The sequence below is a fragment of the Enoplosus armatus genome, chromosome 23, assembly GCF_043641665.1.
Source record: "Enoplosus armatus isolate fEnoArm2 chromosome 23, fEnoArm2.hap1, whole genome shotgun sequence".
Classification (NCBI taxonomy): Eukaryota; Metazoa; Chordata; class Actinopteri; order Centrarchiformes; family Enoplosidae; genus Enoplosus; species Enoplosus armatus.
In genome coordinates this window covers 15,627,861-15,646,350 of record NC_092202.1, presented here as the reverse complement: position 1 = coordinate 15,646,350, position 18,490 = coordinate 15,627,861, and the positions used below count along the sequence as shown (strand labels likewise).

Sequence of the window (18,490 nt, the reverse complement as noted above, 5' to 3'; positions counted from 1 at the left end):
AAAAATGTCACACTGGCCTTTAAAGGGAGAGGTAACAACCCCACCCCCCCATCCCCTTCAGCCCCTACACCACATATACTTACACACTACTACACATACAAGCTCCTCAAACTGCTCTAAACCAAAGCACCTGGATCATTTTGTCTATACCTGTTATTGTCTATTGCAAGGTCACAAATCAGTATTGATTCTCAAGTCAGAACAGTAAGTCCAAAGAAGTTCACACTTCGACGTCACTGAAAACACTAAAAGGTCCAGTTCCATGCAAAGGTGTCTCGTGTGACAAACTACAGAACTCTAGTTGAGCAGCTTGACGGTGACAGATAGAGTGACAGTACTGTGAGATAATGAAACACTTCCATCCAGATTGTGGCCAACATAAAAATAACTGAGGATGCGAAAGCGAGAGCTGACGCAGACCTCCAAGTGTTTTAAAGTTTCTGCATTAAAAATGTTGCACTCTCGGGAGCATCTCAGCGTCTGCTGCACCTGCCGGTGGTGGCTCTTACCAGCATAGACGGAGGCTGCACAGGAAAATGCTCCTCACAGTAGAAGTCCGGCAAGCCATTCTGGTCCAGGTTGGACTGGCTCCCGGCAGTCCTCAGGCCCTTGTCCGAGCCGCACACCTTACACATGGCCGCATTGCCCATGATGCAAGGTTTCCAGGTCTATCCCATCAGAACGTGAAGGAATCTACGTGAGTTCATCTAATCACTCTGATAATCCACTCCCAGCCCTTGTTTCTCCTACCCTCCCCCTTAAAACCTCACAGGCTACCGTCCAGGGGGTGGGGGGCGACCCCCTCAGTCCCGGTCAAACCTCACTTCCCTTTGGCCTCAGTTGAGCCCCTGTCCCTGTTGCACCACTTGACCGGACTTGTGTCCTGCTACTACTGCCAGCACAGTGCTAGCCTCTTCCTCATTGCTAATTCCTCTGACCATTGAACAACCCCAGCCCCCCCCGCGCCCCTCCTCCCCACTCCACCAACCCAACTATTTTTACACCCACCAGCCTAGCTATGCATGTAGAGAGAGAGAGGGTGGTCGGCATAGGGCGGCATGCCAAAACAGGAAGGGGGAGGGGGCATCAAAGACACACTGAGCATGGACAGACACAATAATTTGGGATAATACGCAATGTTTGTCAAATCAAGCACTTTATATTCCAAAAGAGAAAACAAAAATTAAAAAGGGGGTTTTCAGGGTTTTAGTCCCTCAATGGCACCCCTGCCCAAATGTGGCCAGTGTTGTATTGATCACATCTGATTTGCACTGAAATGCGAAAAAAAATCATCAAAAATCATCATTTTATCCATTCAGTCTGACACCATGTTCATGTTGGCCCGTAGTCGACAAAAGGCGCGGTGGCGGTTTGCTAGGAGCCGTTAGCGTCGTTATTTATTTCTTGTTTCTGTAAATTACAACTGACGTTTTCTGTAGGTGGCCTGCCCAGACTCCGATTGGTCGACAGTTTTTTTCCTAAATGGCTGAAACTGCCATCATTAAGCACAACCCCAGACCCATTTCAATAGCTAAACAAATGAGAGATGTGGGAGGCAATTCAGAGGCCTGCAACCAGGCTACTATAGAATGCTGCAGGGATGACGTATTTTTGTAGGCCAACCCAGAAGTTAGCATCGCCCTAGTTCAGCCAATGGGATTTTTCCATGGGATTTTGGATTATTGCAGGAATAAAGGTCTGTGGCAAACAAAAGTTTATGATACCAACAACCTCTGTAGTCTCATTTAGTCGCTTGTTAGCAACCGCCTTTTTTAAGACACGTAAAAACTTAAAAAATCACGAGTGGGGTATCTACTGACGTATTGATTGACTTCGAGGCGAGGGAAATGTGTATATTTTTTATTTTCTATTTCTTATTTTTATATTTTGTACATACCTTTAGTTCTAAATTATGCTATTTTTCTACTCTGGAATGGGAGCACCGGTACTGTACAATTTCCCCTCGGGGATCAATAAAGTATTTCTGATTCTGATTCTGATTCTGATTCTGGGAACCGGAGGGGTAAAAATGCTAACTCATTTCCGGGTTTTAGGACTCATTCCTGTAGCACCCTATAGAGGTAGCCCCTTTTTTCCCTGTGATAATGGAACCAAAGCTCAATAAAATTACACTCACATGTTGTTAAGCTTGCAGCCCATGACAGTCATCCTTTGACTTAGTTTGTGGACAGTTGTTAGCTAGCGAGCTATTTCACAAGTTACTCTTCTTCTGTGTTTTTGGCAGTTAACGAACAGCTTTGGGCGCTTTGGGTTTACCACCGCGCTTGAGACTGGGGCTGGGCCTACCCAGATTAGCACGTAGCCCAGGAAACGCAAGATGGATGCAATCGGACTTTGGGGTCTGGCTAACAGAGATGCATTTATGCTGCTAGGTGCAAACAAAATTGTATACTATAGGATACTACAGCTTTGAACTAGTGTAAATGGGGCCAAAGTTGCAATCTGCAGACTTCCACAGTTTCAGATTATAAATGAAGATGATGGAGCTTCTAGTCTTGCAGATTAGATTAGATTAGATTTTACCTCATTGTTCTTCGGCCTGCAATGACCATGTCTTTGACTTGGTAAAGTAAACATTAATTTGTCTATTACTATGAGATGAAGTGGGACAGCATTAGCCTGACAAACCCGATCAACCTTTCTCACTATCTCAATGTGAAACGTGTCCCTACACTACAGTGACAGAGCTGCCATCTTGCCATGTAAGTGTGTGGGGAGGCTCCTTTAAGGTTACATGTCCAACCTGTAACCTGCCTCCAATGCGACCTTCTCCTAAATGCCTTCACCCAGACTGAAAACTAAGCTGTGCTCTTTACGGCGTGATTGCTGAGCGCCTGCTAAATTGCAGCTCTAGAACTGTTAGGACAAAAGTAAGAGTGGCTTTGTCCTTTGGCAAGAAAATTACAGGCAGAAACGTTGAATACTTGTCACTATCTGTCATTAAAGTAGGATATATTGACAGATGAAATGATTAAATCTTCGAATGGTGGTCATCATATGAGTTGACCCCTACTGGTGAGTGGTGTACAAACACTAGCAGCTTTTTTGCACTAGCCTAGCCCCAAAAATGACTTTTCTTCGGCACTGCGATCACTAGACCTCATGTCACTGGCTGTTTAATGAAAGCAGGCATGGTGTTTTGCTATCAGATCTGTGTCAGACTGTAGCCCAGAGCAGAGCTGTATTGATTCAGTTGGACTGAATGCAAATTAAAGTCACAGAGACCTTTTCATGGCAATTGATTGGTATGCTCTTTAATACAAGCTTCAGACATAAGGTCCCTGCTGTCTCTACATGTCGGTGTCTTTAAACACAGGCCAGGATGTTTGTGTTCTCCCCGTGTGCATGTGTGTGTCCTTGTCTGATGACGTCAGGGAGGTAAATGTCCCCATTCTCTTCGCACTCTTCTGGGTCATGGCTCTCATAATGCTGCCACTGTTGAAAATATCACCCAAAACAACTCTCATTCACTGAATATGTTAGCGTAGGGAGAAAAGACTCCACATTGTTGAGAGTCACAGAGAGCACGGGAGAAAGCAGCTTTGGAGTTTTCCATGAATGAGTGAATATAAACGGAGTACGCAAGTACATGATCATCACATTTACCACGTCTGAGGAAATCACACTGAGCTTTTTTTAGGTAAGGTGAAAGAAGAAAACATCCACCAAGTAGCTGAAACTGAGTAATGTATTCTTCTTGCCGATTAAATCTGCATTTGGAAGTGACTGGAATTCCATCTATCCATTATAAACCTTTGTACATGCTGACATTTATTCTTAGGTAGTCCAACCGTCCAACAAGTCGAGACAAACCAAAGCATGAATTGATTTCTTTGCATTATAAAGAGCCTGACTATTGGTACAACAGCACCCAAACCTTTTCCCTGAGACTGGGCCTGTTTTCCAGAGTCCACTTAAAATGTAGTCGTCGTTTAATTCCAAATATTTGCCATACATCCAAGCTGTAATACTTTTTAATAAGTCTTAAACAATTTAAATGGGGGATGTTGGTGGTCATCGGGTGCTTGTAAATAAACAGTTGTGTGTCGTCCGCATAGCTGCGAATTCTTCCACTCTGTTGTCGAATAATGTGGCTGAGCAGAAGTAGGGTTGGGTTACGAGAGCTAGTGCCATTTTGAATCCAATTCCAGGTCGGTAAAATACTTTTAGCTCAGTCCAACACATCTCCAATCAAATCGTTTACCTCCTCCTCTTTTGTTTTTACGTGAGCAAAAAGTAAAAAAAACAAAACAAAAGACATTCAGGGAGCCATTTAGCTAAATAACAAAGTAGTTAAATATCAGAAAAAACAGTATTTGAATGTATATCTTTGGTTTTAAGTTGATGTATGTAAGCAAAAATATGTGGGCTGGATTGATTAATTATAAGTAATGTTTGCAAAAAGAAGGTGGATTAACGACCTTTACCACGTTTTTCCCATTGCTGTGGAGAATTTTACTAAACTTTCAAGGACAGCTGTGCTATGTTTTTCTTTTATGTCATGTAGACAAGCTAGCAAGGCTACCCGAAAAGTAGCCTGCTGACCTGCAGGTTGTAGCGGTCCCTTAAGAGTCTCTAATATTTGCTAACATTAGCCACCACAAGCTACTGGTCATACCAGACCCAAGTAAGGCTGCAGCAACAAAACCCCTGAGTGTTTTTGAATTCAATAAGGGTGTGTTTTGTTGCTTGTGAATTTAGCTTTTCATTTGTAAGAGGAAGAATGTATCATTTCTTCTTTCAAATCTTGATAAGTTCCACAAAAATTACATTTCAAGGACCAATTCTTGACTAAATGACTCGCTAAGATGCTAATTTGCAGTGGGCACACGCGCACAGTCACGCTACATGCTAGCGTAGTCACAATTTTGCAAACACTCACACACACTCATGTCGCTTCGTTTCAGTTTAGCTCCATTACCAGTTAAAACACATACAATTAGGCGTGGCCTTCCACTGTTCTGTCAGCAGGCCTTTTTAGTTTCATTAACCTTCTCCTGGATGTAATTTACTTAACGTCTCCTCCAATCGCCTCTCCCTCTCGCCATCATCTGCCAAAACACTCATCCAATTAGGGTAGCCAACCAATGAGGCCATGGGTGTGTGTTTTTGTGTGTGTGGTTTATAAAGACACCTGGCCTTCCACCTGGTAGGCACTATCGTTACTTCAACCTATCAAGTTTATACAGGGAAGTCACAACTCTTCTTCTTGTCTCCACAACGCCCACAGAAATTACCCCCTCCTCTCCTCTACCCTCCCATCCCACTGCTGCTGCCCCCCCCCCTCCCTCCGCGCTCCCTCTGTGAGTTGGTAATCCACTGGGCGGGGCAGGCATAGACAACAAACTCCTTTAATCTGTGATCGACCATATGGCTCACTGGCTGCAGGAAGGAGGAGGGGCATTGGGTAAAGCCACTTGTACTGCTTTATGTTCCCGCTGTGGGGGGAAAATGTGATCATGTATGCGTGTGCAGTAGATGTATGAAAGGATTTACTGACAGTGAAAAGGGAGGAGAGATGTTTTACTTTGAAAATGTAGGGGGTTGTAAGGTAGCGGCTTTAACACAATTTGTGTCTCAACTTTAGTTTCAGATCCTTTATTTTATACATTTCCTAGTGTGAATTTAATAAGAATTCGAATTAGTACACAATTCAATAGGGACAACGGGTCATTTTTAATGTGAATATGAGACTACCAGCTAAAGCTAACACTAGCTTAAAGCTGAACTAGCGCGCAAATCAGATACAGGGAACAGAAAGGACGTGTGGGGGGGGTGTCAGCTGTCAAACGCCACATGTAGATATATGCATAATCAGTATGAAACAAATAAGTACGCACAAGTCTCAATTACAGATTTGTACAGCAGGGTCTATCAATAAGGAACAGGCTACAGCATAACACAACTGCTATGGAAAAAAAGAAAAAAGAAAACATGAATTATAGAAGTTGGAGGCCAGGTTGCTATGGAAACACAGATTTGGAAAAGGTTTATGCATGGATTTGTCTTTTGCTACAAAATAAGAAACCTGCAGAAAATGGCTTCTCCTGTGTCAAAGCTTTGTAAGGCTGACATATCTGACTGTTATAAGCAGGAAAGTGACAGGATAGAGGGTGACATGTTGGATGTCTCTGTTTCCCCAAAGATGGGACTGACAAGTTGAATTGAGAATTGAATTGAACGGAGGTTTCCACCTTGAATAGGTTACAGAGCTGGTAAAAAAAAGAAAAAAAGCCCCATTTCCGCCTGGTGTTAAAATGTGATCTGCGTCTGGATATACGTTATCTGGATAATGACATCTGATCGTAGGCCTTCGCATTCACACCTGGTATCCTGCAAAATTGGTGACTGATGGACTTGGTCAACAAGCGTAGCGCGTCCCAGGTTAAGGGAAGCGATGGAGGTTACTCTTGAAGCGCTGCAATGTGCTAATGACATTATTTACGATGAACCTTTCAAAAAGTAAAGAGTTACAAAGTGTGTTTTTCATAGCGATTTAAAATCAGTGAGGTCGTGAGACGAATCTCAACAGGGGCCCTGACAGCAAAAGCATAGTCTCCTTTAGTTTTAAGTCTAGATCGGGGGACTGTTAGCAACGTTTTGTTGTGAGATCCGAGGTTGCACACAGGGAGATAGGGGTATAAAATTTCACAGATGTAACCCTAGCAACCCTTAGCACTAACATTACATGTAAAAAGGTCATCAGAGCCAGTGGAGAAGCTTGCTGGCAAACAGCCATCATTTTGGACATCATAGTAGTGTCAGAGAGTCCCCCTTAAGTGATGTTGCTTTATGGAATCTATTTATACTTCCTTTGCAGAGGAAGGGCCCATCTGTTGCTTGAGATGGCAGGAAGGAGGCAGAGTTAAGGCGACCATTCACTTTCCTGCGTGGATTTGTCTCTTGAGAATGTGGTACGGCTGGTATGGATTGCATTCACCCCAGGGTGAGGTCCAATCGCCTATGGATCACCTACAGATGTGGTCTTGGAACACATTCCAGGTGCTTTTACTGCTGCATTAACAGGACTGGTGATAAGATAAGAGTGCATGTTTATACTTTAACTTAAAGGCAGATAAAGCAAGGTCAAGTTGAGTCCCAAGACATTTGAGACAATTTCAAGTCCTTTGGGGCAAGTCCAAGTCAACTCATACCTTTATAAACCTTTCAATGCACAGGTCTAATGATTAACCTGTCAAGCTGAGGAGCCATGTGAGGCCTATCTGACTCTGTCTTATTTTTTATTGTTTCAGGATTCTCTCAGGTTGAAACTTGAGATTCGAAGTCAACTCTCACAGCAGTCAAGCCCAAGTCAAGTCCCAAGACCATCTTTCTTGGGGTATTTTCGCATGACTTCTGTCTATGTGGTGTATTGTCTCGAACTGATGGCCATAACTTAACCTTTTACGTGATAGTATAAAGGGAAACGTTATACTTCAACAGTATAGCCCATGACTCTTGAGTGCAAGAGTCAAACTGCAGTAAACTGGTGCTACACTATCTGGTACGGGATGGCATGATGGGCCAGATGCTGTGGAATTAAGCAACGGCTGTAGTTCTGTGCAGCCTCTGCAAAGCCTTGTTTGTCCGATCCGAAATGAGTGCTGAGGACTCCCTGCCGAGGAACAACCAGCTGCTCAATTCAAACACCGGCTGAATTTTCCAGCTGACACTGATCTACTCCAACTCTACGCACATGACCCAGGTTCAAGACCCTGGCCTGCTGACATCCATAAAATGTTATTTTATTATCATTTCAATATACTTGGTCACAACTTTGTGTTTTGTTGCGTTTTGTTTTTTTCTCCCGATGGTCAGAATCAGAAATACTTTATTGATCCCCAGGGGGAAATTGTACTGGTGTCCCAGTTTCTCCGAGTAGATCATCAAACTTTCATCATATCTTATTTTAAAAACAACAGTGGCACTAAAATACCAAGAGTCCAGTTAGCCAGAGACACCAAGAGAAGAGGACAGAATTGGATAGGGTTAGGGTAAAGGACAGGGTTAAAACATTTCAAATATCTCTGAACAAAACAAACGCACGTATCTTAAATTAAACTTACAAAACAGATTTTAGAAACTGTTAAAATCATTCAAATGGGAGTCTGAGGGAGGTGGGGAATGGACATGCAACAAAAGTCAGCTATTTGTTTGTATTAAGTTGACGATATTAAGTTTTCTTAAGGGGCAATCTATGCATTTTACATGAGTTAGAAAACTAGACTGGTGAGGGTCTAATAAAATGCTATCAAGTTGCATTGTGGGAAGTGTGGGATCCAGTGTTTTTGTAGCCTAAAAGTCGGTATATCTTGCTTCACTTTTCGACCATCCTCATTTTAAAAAATCCAGCAACTTAATGCTAGTGCAGTAATAAATTGCTCCGGTGCAACTAACTAGATTTTATTTTCTTTTTGTGAAAGTGCTCAAGTGCGTAGCTTCCACACGTCTCCACTTGTTATCTAATGATACCCTGAAGGACAAACGGGTGAGTAATCAGAAAGGACATGAGTACACACACTTGTAGGTGCCTGGACTGGATCCAGTGGGGTAAATGAATCTCGGTGAGCCTCTACCCCCAGCCCTGTTTGACTGAATTTCAGCGCGTCTATAACGTCTTGCCAAGCCAGAAAAAAAACACGCACAGAGAAGAAACTGGTGTGTGTGGATGCTGAGGATGGTGAACCTGCCTAAAATAGCAGACCAAACACCCACAGAGCTGTATGAAAGATGAGGAGAAGAAGAGGAAGAAGAAGAAGAACGGCTCTGACTGGAGAAGGAAAAGAGAACAAGACAGAAAGAGCATGATGGGTATGCAGAGGAAGAACAGGAGAAGGTGAAAACTAAAACACACGCAGTCTTCAGGTAGAAGTGAACTGCGACTGACGGAAACAAAATACTTTGTGTTGAGCACAAGGTTCTTTCTGCATATTTTCTTGGCCTAGGACAAGGCTCATTGATCAACAAGAGAAAGCAAACAAATAAACCAGAGTTAGCCTTAGGAGGCTAATCTTTGTCTGTTGTCCCTGGTCACATGTTCAAAAGGCACCCTAGAAATACAATAAAACAACATATCTTCTATTACACAATAAGCATCCATACAATAGAAGGGTACACATCTACCAATAAATAAAGGTAGTTAGCTACAATGCTACAATGATATAATGTTGTTGTGAGCACTATAAACCTTTCATGAACATCTCCAACTGTCTGGTCCACACCAGAAACTTCACTCTGAGGGGCTCCCCACACACCCACCTCAATTGTATTGGGATGGAGCGTCTCAGAAACCGGTATCCCAAAACTAAATAAAGTCCTAACACAAAATCTGCTATCTGGCCAGATACCGCTCGAGGTAGGTGAGAAAAGATGTTTTGGAGTGCCAGGCAGCGCTATCTATTAGCACTGTATTATAGCTAGGGATGGTTTTGATGCCAGACCATGGGGGCCAAATTCTCAAAAAGAAAGTGCAGTCCATTAAGATCTTCAGTAGCTAAATCTTGACTTCTGCGAAAAAGACATTGAGGCGGATAGCTTTTTTTATTTTTTATTTTGTCCAGAAGGAATTTGCTCTCAGACTAAGCTCCTTTGGGTGATCTTTCCCCCTTGCATAACTAAGCCACGCAATCATCCGCCGCACCGCACTGCAACTTTGGACCACAATCACCGTGACGATTGCTCCCACTCAGCCTCAATTTCATATCAACAAATCATCGGATTGACAGATTGAGAGTCTGTCAGATGGCCTACGGCGATGGGCTCGATTGATAAAAGTGAAAGGCAAACAGGTACAAAGCCCACGATGCAGCAAATATACATCATGGGACACGCAATCCTGCCACGACTAACTCCAGCTTGTACTGCTACCACCACACTGCCACAATTCAGCACTATTAACAGCGTGTCTCAGCACTACCAGCGTAGACCCTGCTGTTACTCTGTAAAGTGGATTTTCCCCTCTCGTGGTTGCCATGGCGATAGGATTGGTATCTCTCCTGTGTGTCCCATAGTGCCACAGCAACCAGATTATAAATGCTCTAATCCTGGATTTTACCAATCCCAGTTCATGCATCAAACAGTGGTGCATGCTCGACATCCATGTACCATCAGTGGGGTGTGTGTGTGTGGGTGGCTTAATGACGGGTTGGGGGGGCATCATGGAGCCTCAATGAGTAAAGAGGACATTTTGTAATTTAGAATAACAGCAGTTGTGCCTTTGGAATTACTAAAAAAAAAAAAAAAAAATACGGAACAAAATCGTGACTTGTTCAGTTTTCTGCAGCACCAAACAGAGTAATCCCTTTCTTGTTGGGTCCCATGAATGAGCGGTTTGTGGGGACGAGCAAATGTTTTTATGGCTTTTGGTTTCCGGTTTCCAGTAGAATATTTAACAAACGAGGGGAAGGCTACAGAACTGAATGAAACCATTATGACTGAAATAATGTAACACTCAGTGAACATAGACATAGAGTGTACAAACACTCTAAATCTCCAGCGGATCAGAAGAGAGATCCATAGATAGATGGAAAGGAGAGGGGGAGGGAGGGGGGCAGTGATTAACATTTCTGCCACAAACATTTCCCCCTAAATTGCATCCAGCTGTGGCCTGAAATTAGATGTAAAAACAGACAGGAGAGTGGCTTTGCCAGCGGGACAGCTGGATAATGTAATGCTCTGGGGGGGGTTAGAGGAGCATCAGAATAGGCCTGATGGAAGACGAAAGCATACTTTTATGCCCTTTTTTTTTTTTTTTTTTTAAATAAATCACATACCAAGACAATGTTTCCTTGCAAGTACCCAGGCTGCTGCCATAAGGACTCTGCCTCGGTACATGGTACGCACTCTGCCAGGTGAGCTACCGGGGGCGCCCCAAAGTTCAAGTCATTTGAGCCTTGAAACCAAATATGGCGACCTCCATACCTCGCGTCTAAGGGCATTCTGGCACTGACAGGAGACAAAAGTTATGACTGTGCCAATGTTTTATGTGTCTCTTGGGTTCCCGGAGGTATGTAAACTGTAAGATCTCACAGGTTGTGCGACTTGTTGGCCAGGCCAATTTCGGCATAGTGGCCGCAAAGGATCAAGTGACTCACTGGGCAAAAAAATACTTACTGTATCAGTAACTTATTCCCTGCTATTAATGTGTGAATGCATTTAAAGCGTACATTTCGGGCGTATGCGCACAGTGATCAACTCTCGTGGGAATGAATCGGGTGCCACCTCGGGACGTTTGGATTCCAGTCCCTGTTAAAACACCCTGGGGGTCGACCACATCTGACGGCAAAAGTGTCCCAAATGGTTGCTCAAAGGTGGGTCGAAAAGGCCTGGTACTGTATCCTGGTTGCTTGCCAGATCTCTCTTGGAGAATTCCGCATCTTTGCGCGCCTTTGTTGTCTTGATGTGATGAATCGCACAAATGGAGATAACAGGCCGAAACACGCCAATCAGCCAGCGTTTCGTGCTTATGTTCCTCTCAGTCGGTGCTGCCCACATACTGGAAAGAGCTAGAAAGGTGACCAGACAACCACAGGCGCTCTAACGAGGCACACATACAGTATGATGCTGCACCTGGCGAGCCATTTCAACAAGAATTGTTTGCCCGTTTATGTCCATTTACATCCTTTCCCCGCAGCTTTTACAAGTATCTGAAATAAATACTGTGCACAAAGTCCATTATGAATCAGCCATATTTTCCATTCGCATCAAGTCCACAGACTGTATATTAAGCCTAATAACGGGAAAAGCTCTAAATAATGTTGCAGATGAGGTCCATTTGCTAACCCTAACCCCAACAACTAATACTTTGAAGAGGTTAAGACCGGAATGCTCTGTGTCAAGCACAAATGGCCATAAAAACAACCGCGGCGAAAATGGCAAGTGGATTACTGCTGCACCAGGGCCCTACAGCGGATTAGCGTTACACCATCAGTCCCCTGTTATATGTTAGAGATAGAGACAGAAGCGAAAAAGAAAGAGCCAGAGAACGGAAAGACATGGGTGGAGGAGACTAAAGCGGGAATTATGTAATCAATTCAATTCATTTCAATTAGGCTCTGGCAGGAGCTTCATAACAAGCCCTCTGGGTGAGTCGATCAAGTAATTAAGTATGAGATGTGAGAGCCAAACAAGTTTGTAAGATAAGTTGTTTTTTTGGGGGGGGGTTTTCTTCAGTTGAACAGCTGGCATTGTCGTCAAGGCAACGGCCTCTGGGTGAGGAGTTACACTTCTCTGCAGTCATACTTGATGCAGAGACGTGACAGAAAGCAGCAGAATTCTTGCAGATAGTGAAACAATCTGCAGTCATTGTCATTGCACGTACACACAATACATCTAGCTGAGGTTTTCTTATAAGATGAATAGGATTTGTATGTCAAAGTATATCCTACAACATGTGTGAATATGCCGTTTTTAGCCAAATGGAATGTATTCAATGTATTGGATCTATTAATCATTCACAGCCAGAGTTTCTTGTGCAGAGACGTAGACAGGAAATGGTGAAGAGAGAGAGAGCGAGGGGTCAACATGCAATAAAAGTCCCTGACCAGACTACGCAGCATGGGTAAGAAGCACTATAGGCTAGCATTTTAAACTGATATCTCATTCATTTATCCAAACGACGTATGGTTATGGGTAGATAACAAAAACCACATGGTGAATGTAAAGGAACGATGGTGATCATGGTTATGAAATTGAAATGTCCATCCTGACTTGTCCCCAGGGTTTACTCTTAAACTTGAACTCTTCTTGAACTGCCCTTTGGATCAATACTTAATATTACCTCAGTAAAAGTAAAATAGTACTTTATTCGAGTCTAACTAAAAGCAATACTTTTGTATTGCCGTATATTCACAATCTAGAGATCCAGATTTCTTCGACAAGCAGTGTGGACGAGCCACCGAAACCACATTCACACCATCACCGGACGCTAATTCTAAACAGCGGGATACACGACTTTTAAAATGGAACTTTGAATCGCTGAACATTGTGGTCACGAGTGGAAATGCTTGAATTTAGCTTCTCTTACCAACGCTCGTCTTGGACTTGGGACTACAAGCAAGGACCATGTCTCCTGGTAGAGTACAGTGCGTGTTTACTTCTACAATAAAACCACTGAAAATGTTAATAACATGACATGTTAAAACAGTGTAGGAGTAGCTAACGTTAGCCTCCATAAGCTACTGGTCATGCCAGACCATTTAAAGCTGTAGCGACAAAAGTGTATTAGTGAGCTTTATTTTATTTCATTTGTAAAAGGAAGAACGCGTTATTACTTCTTTCAAAAATGACACTGTGCTGCTTTGAAAGAGAACGAATTTGCCAAAAACAAAAGGAATCATTTATTTTTTTTGTAGCTGTCATCAGTATGAAGACTTCTTCTTAGGTAGGTGACAAACCTTACATAAGCATAGGGAAAAGACACAGAGGCACTGGGTTCCATCTGCTTTGGTTGACTTCAGGACAAGATAAAAGGTGCATGCGCATTTCACGGCTGAGCAGCATCCTGCTGTACTGCAGATGTAGACAGCAGAGAGGGGGGGAAAAGAGGGAAAGAGGGAGGGGAAAGTCATACTGAAGGAGGGAAATGTGATTGGGGGGAAAGTGATAACAATCTTGTAGAATCAAAGAAGGTAAAGTGTTGCCTGCTAGCAGCCTTTCTGGGTGTATTATACCTGCAGAGGAGATGGGTGCACTTGTCAGGATTGCACTGCAGTGCAAGGGAGGACAAAGCAGAGTGTGTGAGAGAGAAAGAGAGAGAGACTGCATGAACCAGCTCACATAAAGAGTGACTTAACTGAAGTGCAGAAGAAGGTGAAAAAGAATGAAAGGGGTGTATCATCTCAATCTGCAATGACGGCGTCGATTATAGCGTGAAAGATACACGCGGGCGGAGTTGTAAAGTTAGGTCATCCTCCGCCACACGTCTGCATTGGACACAAGTTTTAGGTCATCATTTTGATCAACGCCGTAACTCGCAGGTCAAACTGCGGAGTCCGTCGAGGTGAAGCCATTCCCAAATCGAAATAATGGCGACGCGGCTAAACTAGCTCGCCTTTAGCCACAACCCTCTACGCCAAAACACACTTGAGAGCCTGAGAGGTTAGCTCAGTTGACCCCTTGACCCACTGTTAGCCAAACCAGGCTAATGTTCCGTTCCATGGTCGGAGGTCACAGCAAGTCTGCTTGAATCTAATTAGACCCAATTAAAATAGATCCGGGCCTTAGTCAGGTCCTGGGTGGGCCACTCCTTTTGAGTCAGTACAGGAGTACTGTAGTGAGTTTGACATGATTCAGTAATTAGGGTGTCGGCAGGACTGTATTGCAAGACATATGTGCATCTCAGTGGGACATAACGTGTTTAGCCAACACAGGGGTTCTCAAACTGGGGGGGGCAGGTATAAATATGGAGTGGAAGTTGAATGAACATGATTTATGTTGGGAAATAAAAGTAAAAGTGTTGTGCTGACCTGAATCATTTCTGTTATTTCAATCGAATTCAACTGGACTCCCAGTGCATGTACATGCACTAGGCTGAGATGAGCAGTGAACCGCACAAGAAGACACGTTACTGATTCTCCGTCCCATGTTGTTGTGATTCCTTTGTGTCTGAATGTAAATATCTGAATGTAAAGTATATCTTATATAGCCTACATATATAATGTGCATAATGTAACGTATATGTAATGTACAATAATAATATGCTACTTTCTAACAGAAACACTGTTCTAGTCTTCTACTTTGCTTCTACTTTTCTGTGTTTTTGAGCGTTACTAAATGAAACGCATCAACGGAACTCAACAACTTCTGCAAGTGTTTCAAAGCGAACGAGTTCCAGGAAAAGGAAGGGATTCGGTCCTTTGTTTCGGGAAGTGTTGGGATTTACCGAGGGTGCCTTAACGGAAATCTCTGAAAATCAATCAAACGGAAGTGACTGGAAATAATCAGTGAATGAAAACAGTATGACGTGACTCTGTGGCACTGATGAAAGTAGTGCTGTGTTAATGTAAGTCATGCCGGATTCATCAAGACGGCAGGTGAGGAAGCGCTGGGTTTGCATTAACGACAAACCGCATCATCAGGGAACTAAAACCAGAGGAGACCAGAAAACGGGGAGGTAGCGAAAATCCTCTTGGGGCTCGAGTCACCGGATGATCCCTCAGCATGTGATGGATGTTCGCCGCAACCGACGAGCCACGTTAAGGACGCATTTCTCCCTGCTTTGTTATATAATTGGTGATGGCTAGCGCGAAGTGGCGCAAAGGGAGGCGTCATATTTTGAGAGGAAAATCTGACATTGCGGTCCACGGTGTGTTTCAGCATTTCTTAACAACATGCTTTAGCCATGCACTGATACCAGCTAAGTACCACTTAGGTGGGGTTAATTGTTTCCCAGCAGGACCGGACCGCTGCTGATAGAACTGCAATTTGACAGTGTGCGTGTCGCTGTGATGTAAATGTCTGCCCTTGGGGGCACTTGCTGGACAATCCACCAAATTGAATCTATTAATTACTTTTAGGTGTGTGTGTGTGTGTGTGTGTGTGTGTGTGTTGAGAGAGTGAGAGGCAGGTAGTCAGTGAGAGAGGGCACACCGATAATCCCATGTGATAATCTCCCTTGCAGTTCACTTCAATAATAATAGCGGTGACGGGAGGAAGAGACGGAGAAAAACAACAGGTCCAAAGGTCACGACCGGGCTTCGGCTTTGAAAGATGTTATTTTGACCCCACGTTAGGATCTATATCAGAACCATCACGGGGAGGAGAAGGAGAAGGTCGAAGTTTTTCACAACACAACAGATTTAAGACTGGATGACGCTCCCAAATATTCACGCAATGCTGGCGTTTACTACATCAAGCTGATATTCCTTTAAAAATCTGTCTGCTGTTTTTTTTTTTTTTTTTAAATGTCACACATTGGTTGCCCACTCCCTCCATACAAACTTTACTGGCACCAAGGACTCTCAGTGCAATCAAAAGTGTGCTTGTATTCTCGCGTGTCATGTGCCGTGCCGTCAAAACTACAGTGATCCTGTGTGCAAACACACGCTTACAAGTAAACCCTTTGCTTATAAGATCCCTTACCATAAAAGACACGGCATATCTCAGCAGTGCACCTCACCAATAAAACCAAAGCAGCAGGATTTCTGTGTTTGCATGAGAGGATGTGTCTATCCGTGAGCAAATAAGAGTGAACATACACTGCGCAGCCCAGCAATGCACCCGGAGACTGGATCTGCGTAGGAACACCTACAGGGAGACGAGGTAGCCGTAGGTGATTTTTCACTGTGCAAAGAGTGTGTTATGATGGAAGGAGGTTTGGAGTTGGGAGAGACGGCGGCGCGGCGTGGGACTGATGACTTGTACAGAGGTCATTTATGTCGTAGCGGGCAACATGATGACAAGAGTGAGGAGTGGAATGAAGGATGAGGAAGATCCTTCAGCGGCGAGGTGAGGACAAGCGCTGACAGCGGCAGGGGATCGGGCAGATCATGAGGGCCCCGTGTTCTGTTTGGAATCACAGCTTTGCTGTCATTTGTGTGGGTGACAATGGACTGATGACACTGATCTCAGAACACAGCTTTGGTGCTTTAGATCTTCGGGTCTTGTGCTCTATGATGATGATGATGATGATGATGAAGGTGGAGGTGGAAATACTAAAGATGAGGACATGGGTGGTCCGCAAACTCCTCCGCAGTCCTTGATAACGGACTCTGGATGAAGCCTTCGGTTCGGTAAAAGGTGAAGGGACACTTTGACGATGACAAGGCGGAGGGATGACCGACAGTGGGATGAACACTGATTGGTCACATAATAGCGGGAAGGGATGAATAGGTGGGTGACTCCAGCGAGTCGGCCCAGTACCTTGCGCTTGCGTTCAGCCCGTTCCCGGGAACGCCTCCTCCGCTCTCTGGCTTTCTCCAGAGCCTTCAGGTCCGGAGGTTGATCCATCTCGGACCGGGCCTTCTTAATGTGGGCCGCGGCATGAGCCATGGCTGCCCCTCTCACTGTTCCCACACAAAGAAAACTAAGGCTTCTTTTTAAATCACTTTCAGAAGTCCTCTCAGAATGCCCGCCTCATTGGCAAGCCAATCATCCAAGGAAACGAGCCCCCTCCTCACCAGGTGACTCTCTTTTTTTTATGGCCCAACGGCAAATCGTCGCAAGCAGTTGAGAGCGGGAAGAGGATAGGAGGTAGCGCGAATATCCTCTGGTCCTCTAACCCACCAGCTCTCCTCACCCATGCAGAGTGTGAGTGTCTGTAAAGCCTCCCTCCCTGCTGCCAGGACAACTGCATCTGAGACAGGGATAGAGAGAGAGGGAGGGAGGAGGGGTGGGCCAGTACACGCCACCAAGAGGTAAGCTAGAAGACCAATAGAAAGGCAGAGGAGCTGGAAAGAGGCAGGGGGAGAGCTCCTCCCCTCCCTTTACCACTCGGGGCTGCAGAGGTAGCAGCAGATGCTATGGGAACCTAGGAAGCCTCTGATTTTGGACTCTCCAAATACAAGACCAGAAGGGGAGGTTGGGGTGTGTGTGTGTGTGTGTGTGTGTGTGTGTGCGGGGGATTATAGAAGCGGGAGGAGTTGGAGGAAACCACATGTGGGAGGGGACACAGGACACGGAAGCATCAGCGAGTGCCGGGGAGGTGCCACTTCGGCTGCAGTCAGAGGGGGTAGAACTTGGGACTCCAGTCAGCGTCTTTAACCTCCCCTGCTGGCGGGTCCGAAATGGTACAGTCTGCCTCAGTGGCTGGGAGGTTTCACAGCTCCAGAGCAAACACACACGTGCGTAAATACACACAGAAAAACACATAAGTCATTTGGTTTTTTTCTATGTAATATATCCTACACTATAAACCAGAGACAGGAGTGATAACTTCAGCAGTGCCGACTTAAAAAAAAAAAAACAACTAACCCACAGTGATTCAGTCCACACAATCCCTGTCCATGGTGCTGAAATCACAACGCTGCCCGTGTATTTTAAGCCCCACTGAAGAGGGCAGCAATGGATACCTATTGTAGTATTAATACCCAGTGTTTATGGCCAAGAAGCACGATGGGGGAATGCATCACTAGCACCAGTGTCTCTGCTCAGGCAGCCTTTCAAGAACAACGCGCACCGTGCTCAGCTCAACCATCATCTATTCGCATGAATCCAAAGTCACGCGTGCTAGTACGCCGCATGCTAACGCTGGCACCCGGCACCAAATCGTTATTTCACATGTAATATCCAAGTGCTCGCTTTCATTTCTACGAGGGCATCGACATGCAATGTTTTGTCTTTTCCAAGGCCTCACCCCTTTTGCTTTTGTAATTCCATGGCGCCACCCCATGGCCTGGCCCAAACATTACAACTCCAACACACAAAGGGAAAAGCTCCCGGACAAGTTAATGGTGTGATCGAAAGGCATATACAGAAAAGGACACACACACACTCACACTCACACACACACACACACACACACACACACACA

At 44.6% G+C, this 18,490-nt stretch overlaps 1 protein-coding gene across 1 annotated transcript in view; it reads right to left on the bottom strand.

Annotated features, from left to right (window-relative positions):
* The window catches only part of ank2b (ankyrin 2b, neuronal), a 102,653-nt gene extending 85,643 nt beyond the window's left edge, over window positions 1–17,010 (bottom strand). The window contains exon 1 of the mRNA XM_070930280.1: window positions 16,882–17,010. Coding sequence (XP_070786381.1) covers window positions 16,882–17,010 — 129 coding nt within the window. The remainder of the gene's footprint in view (window positions 1–16,881) is intronic.
* Between the last annotated feature and the right edge of the window lie 1,480 nt (window positions 17,011–18,490).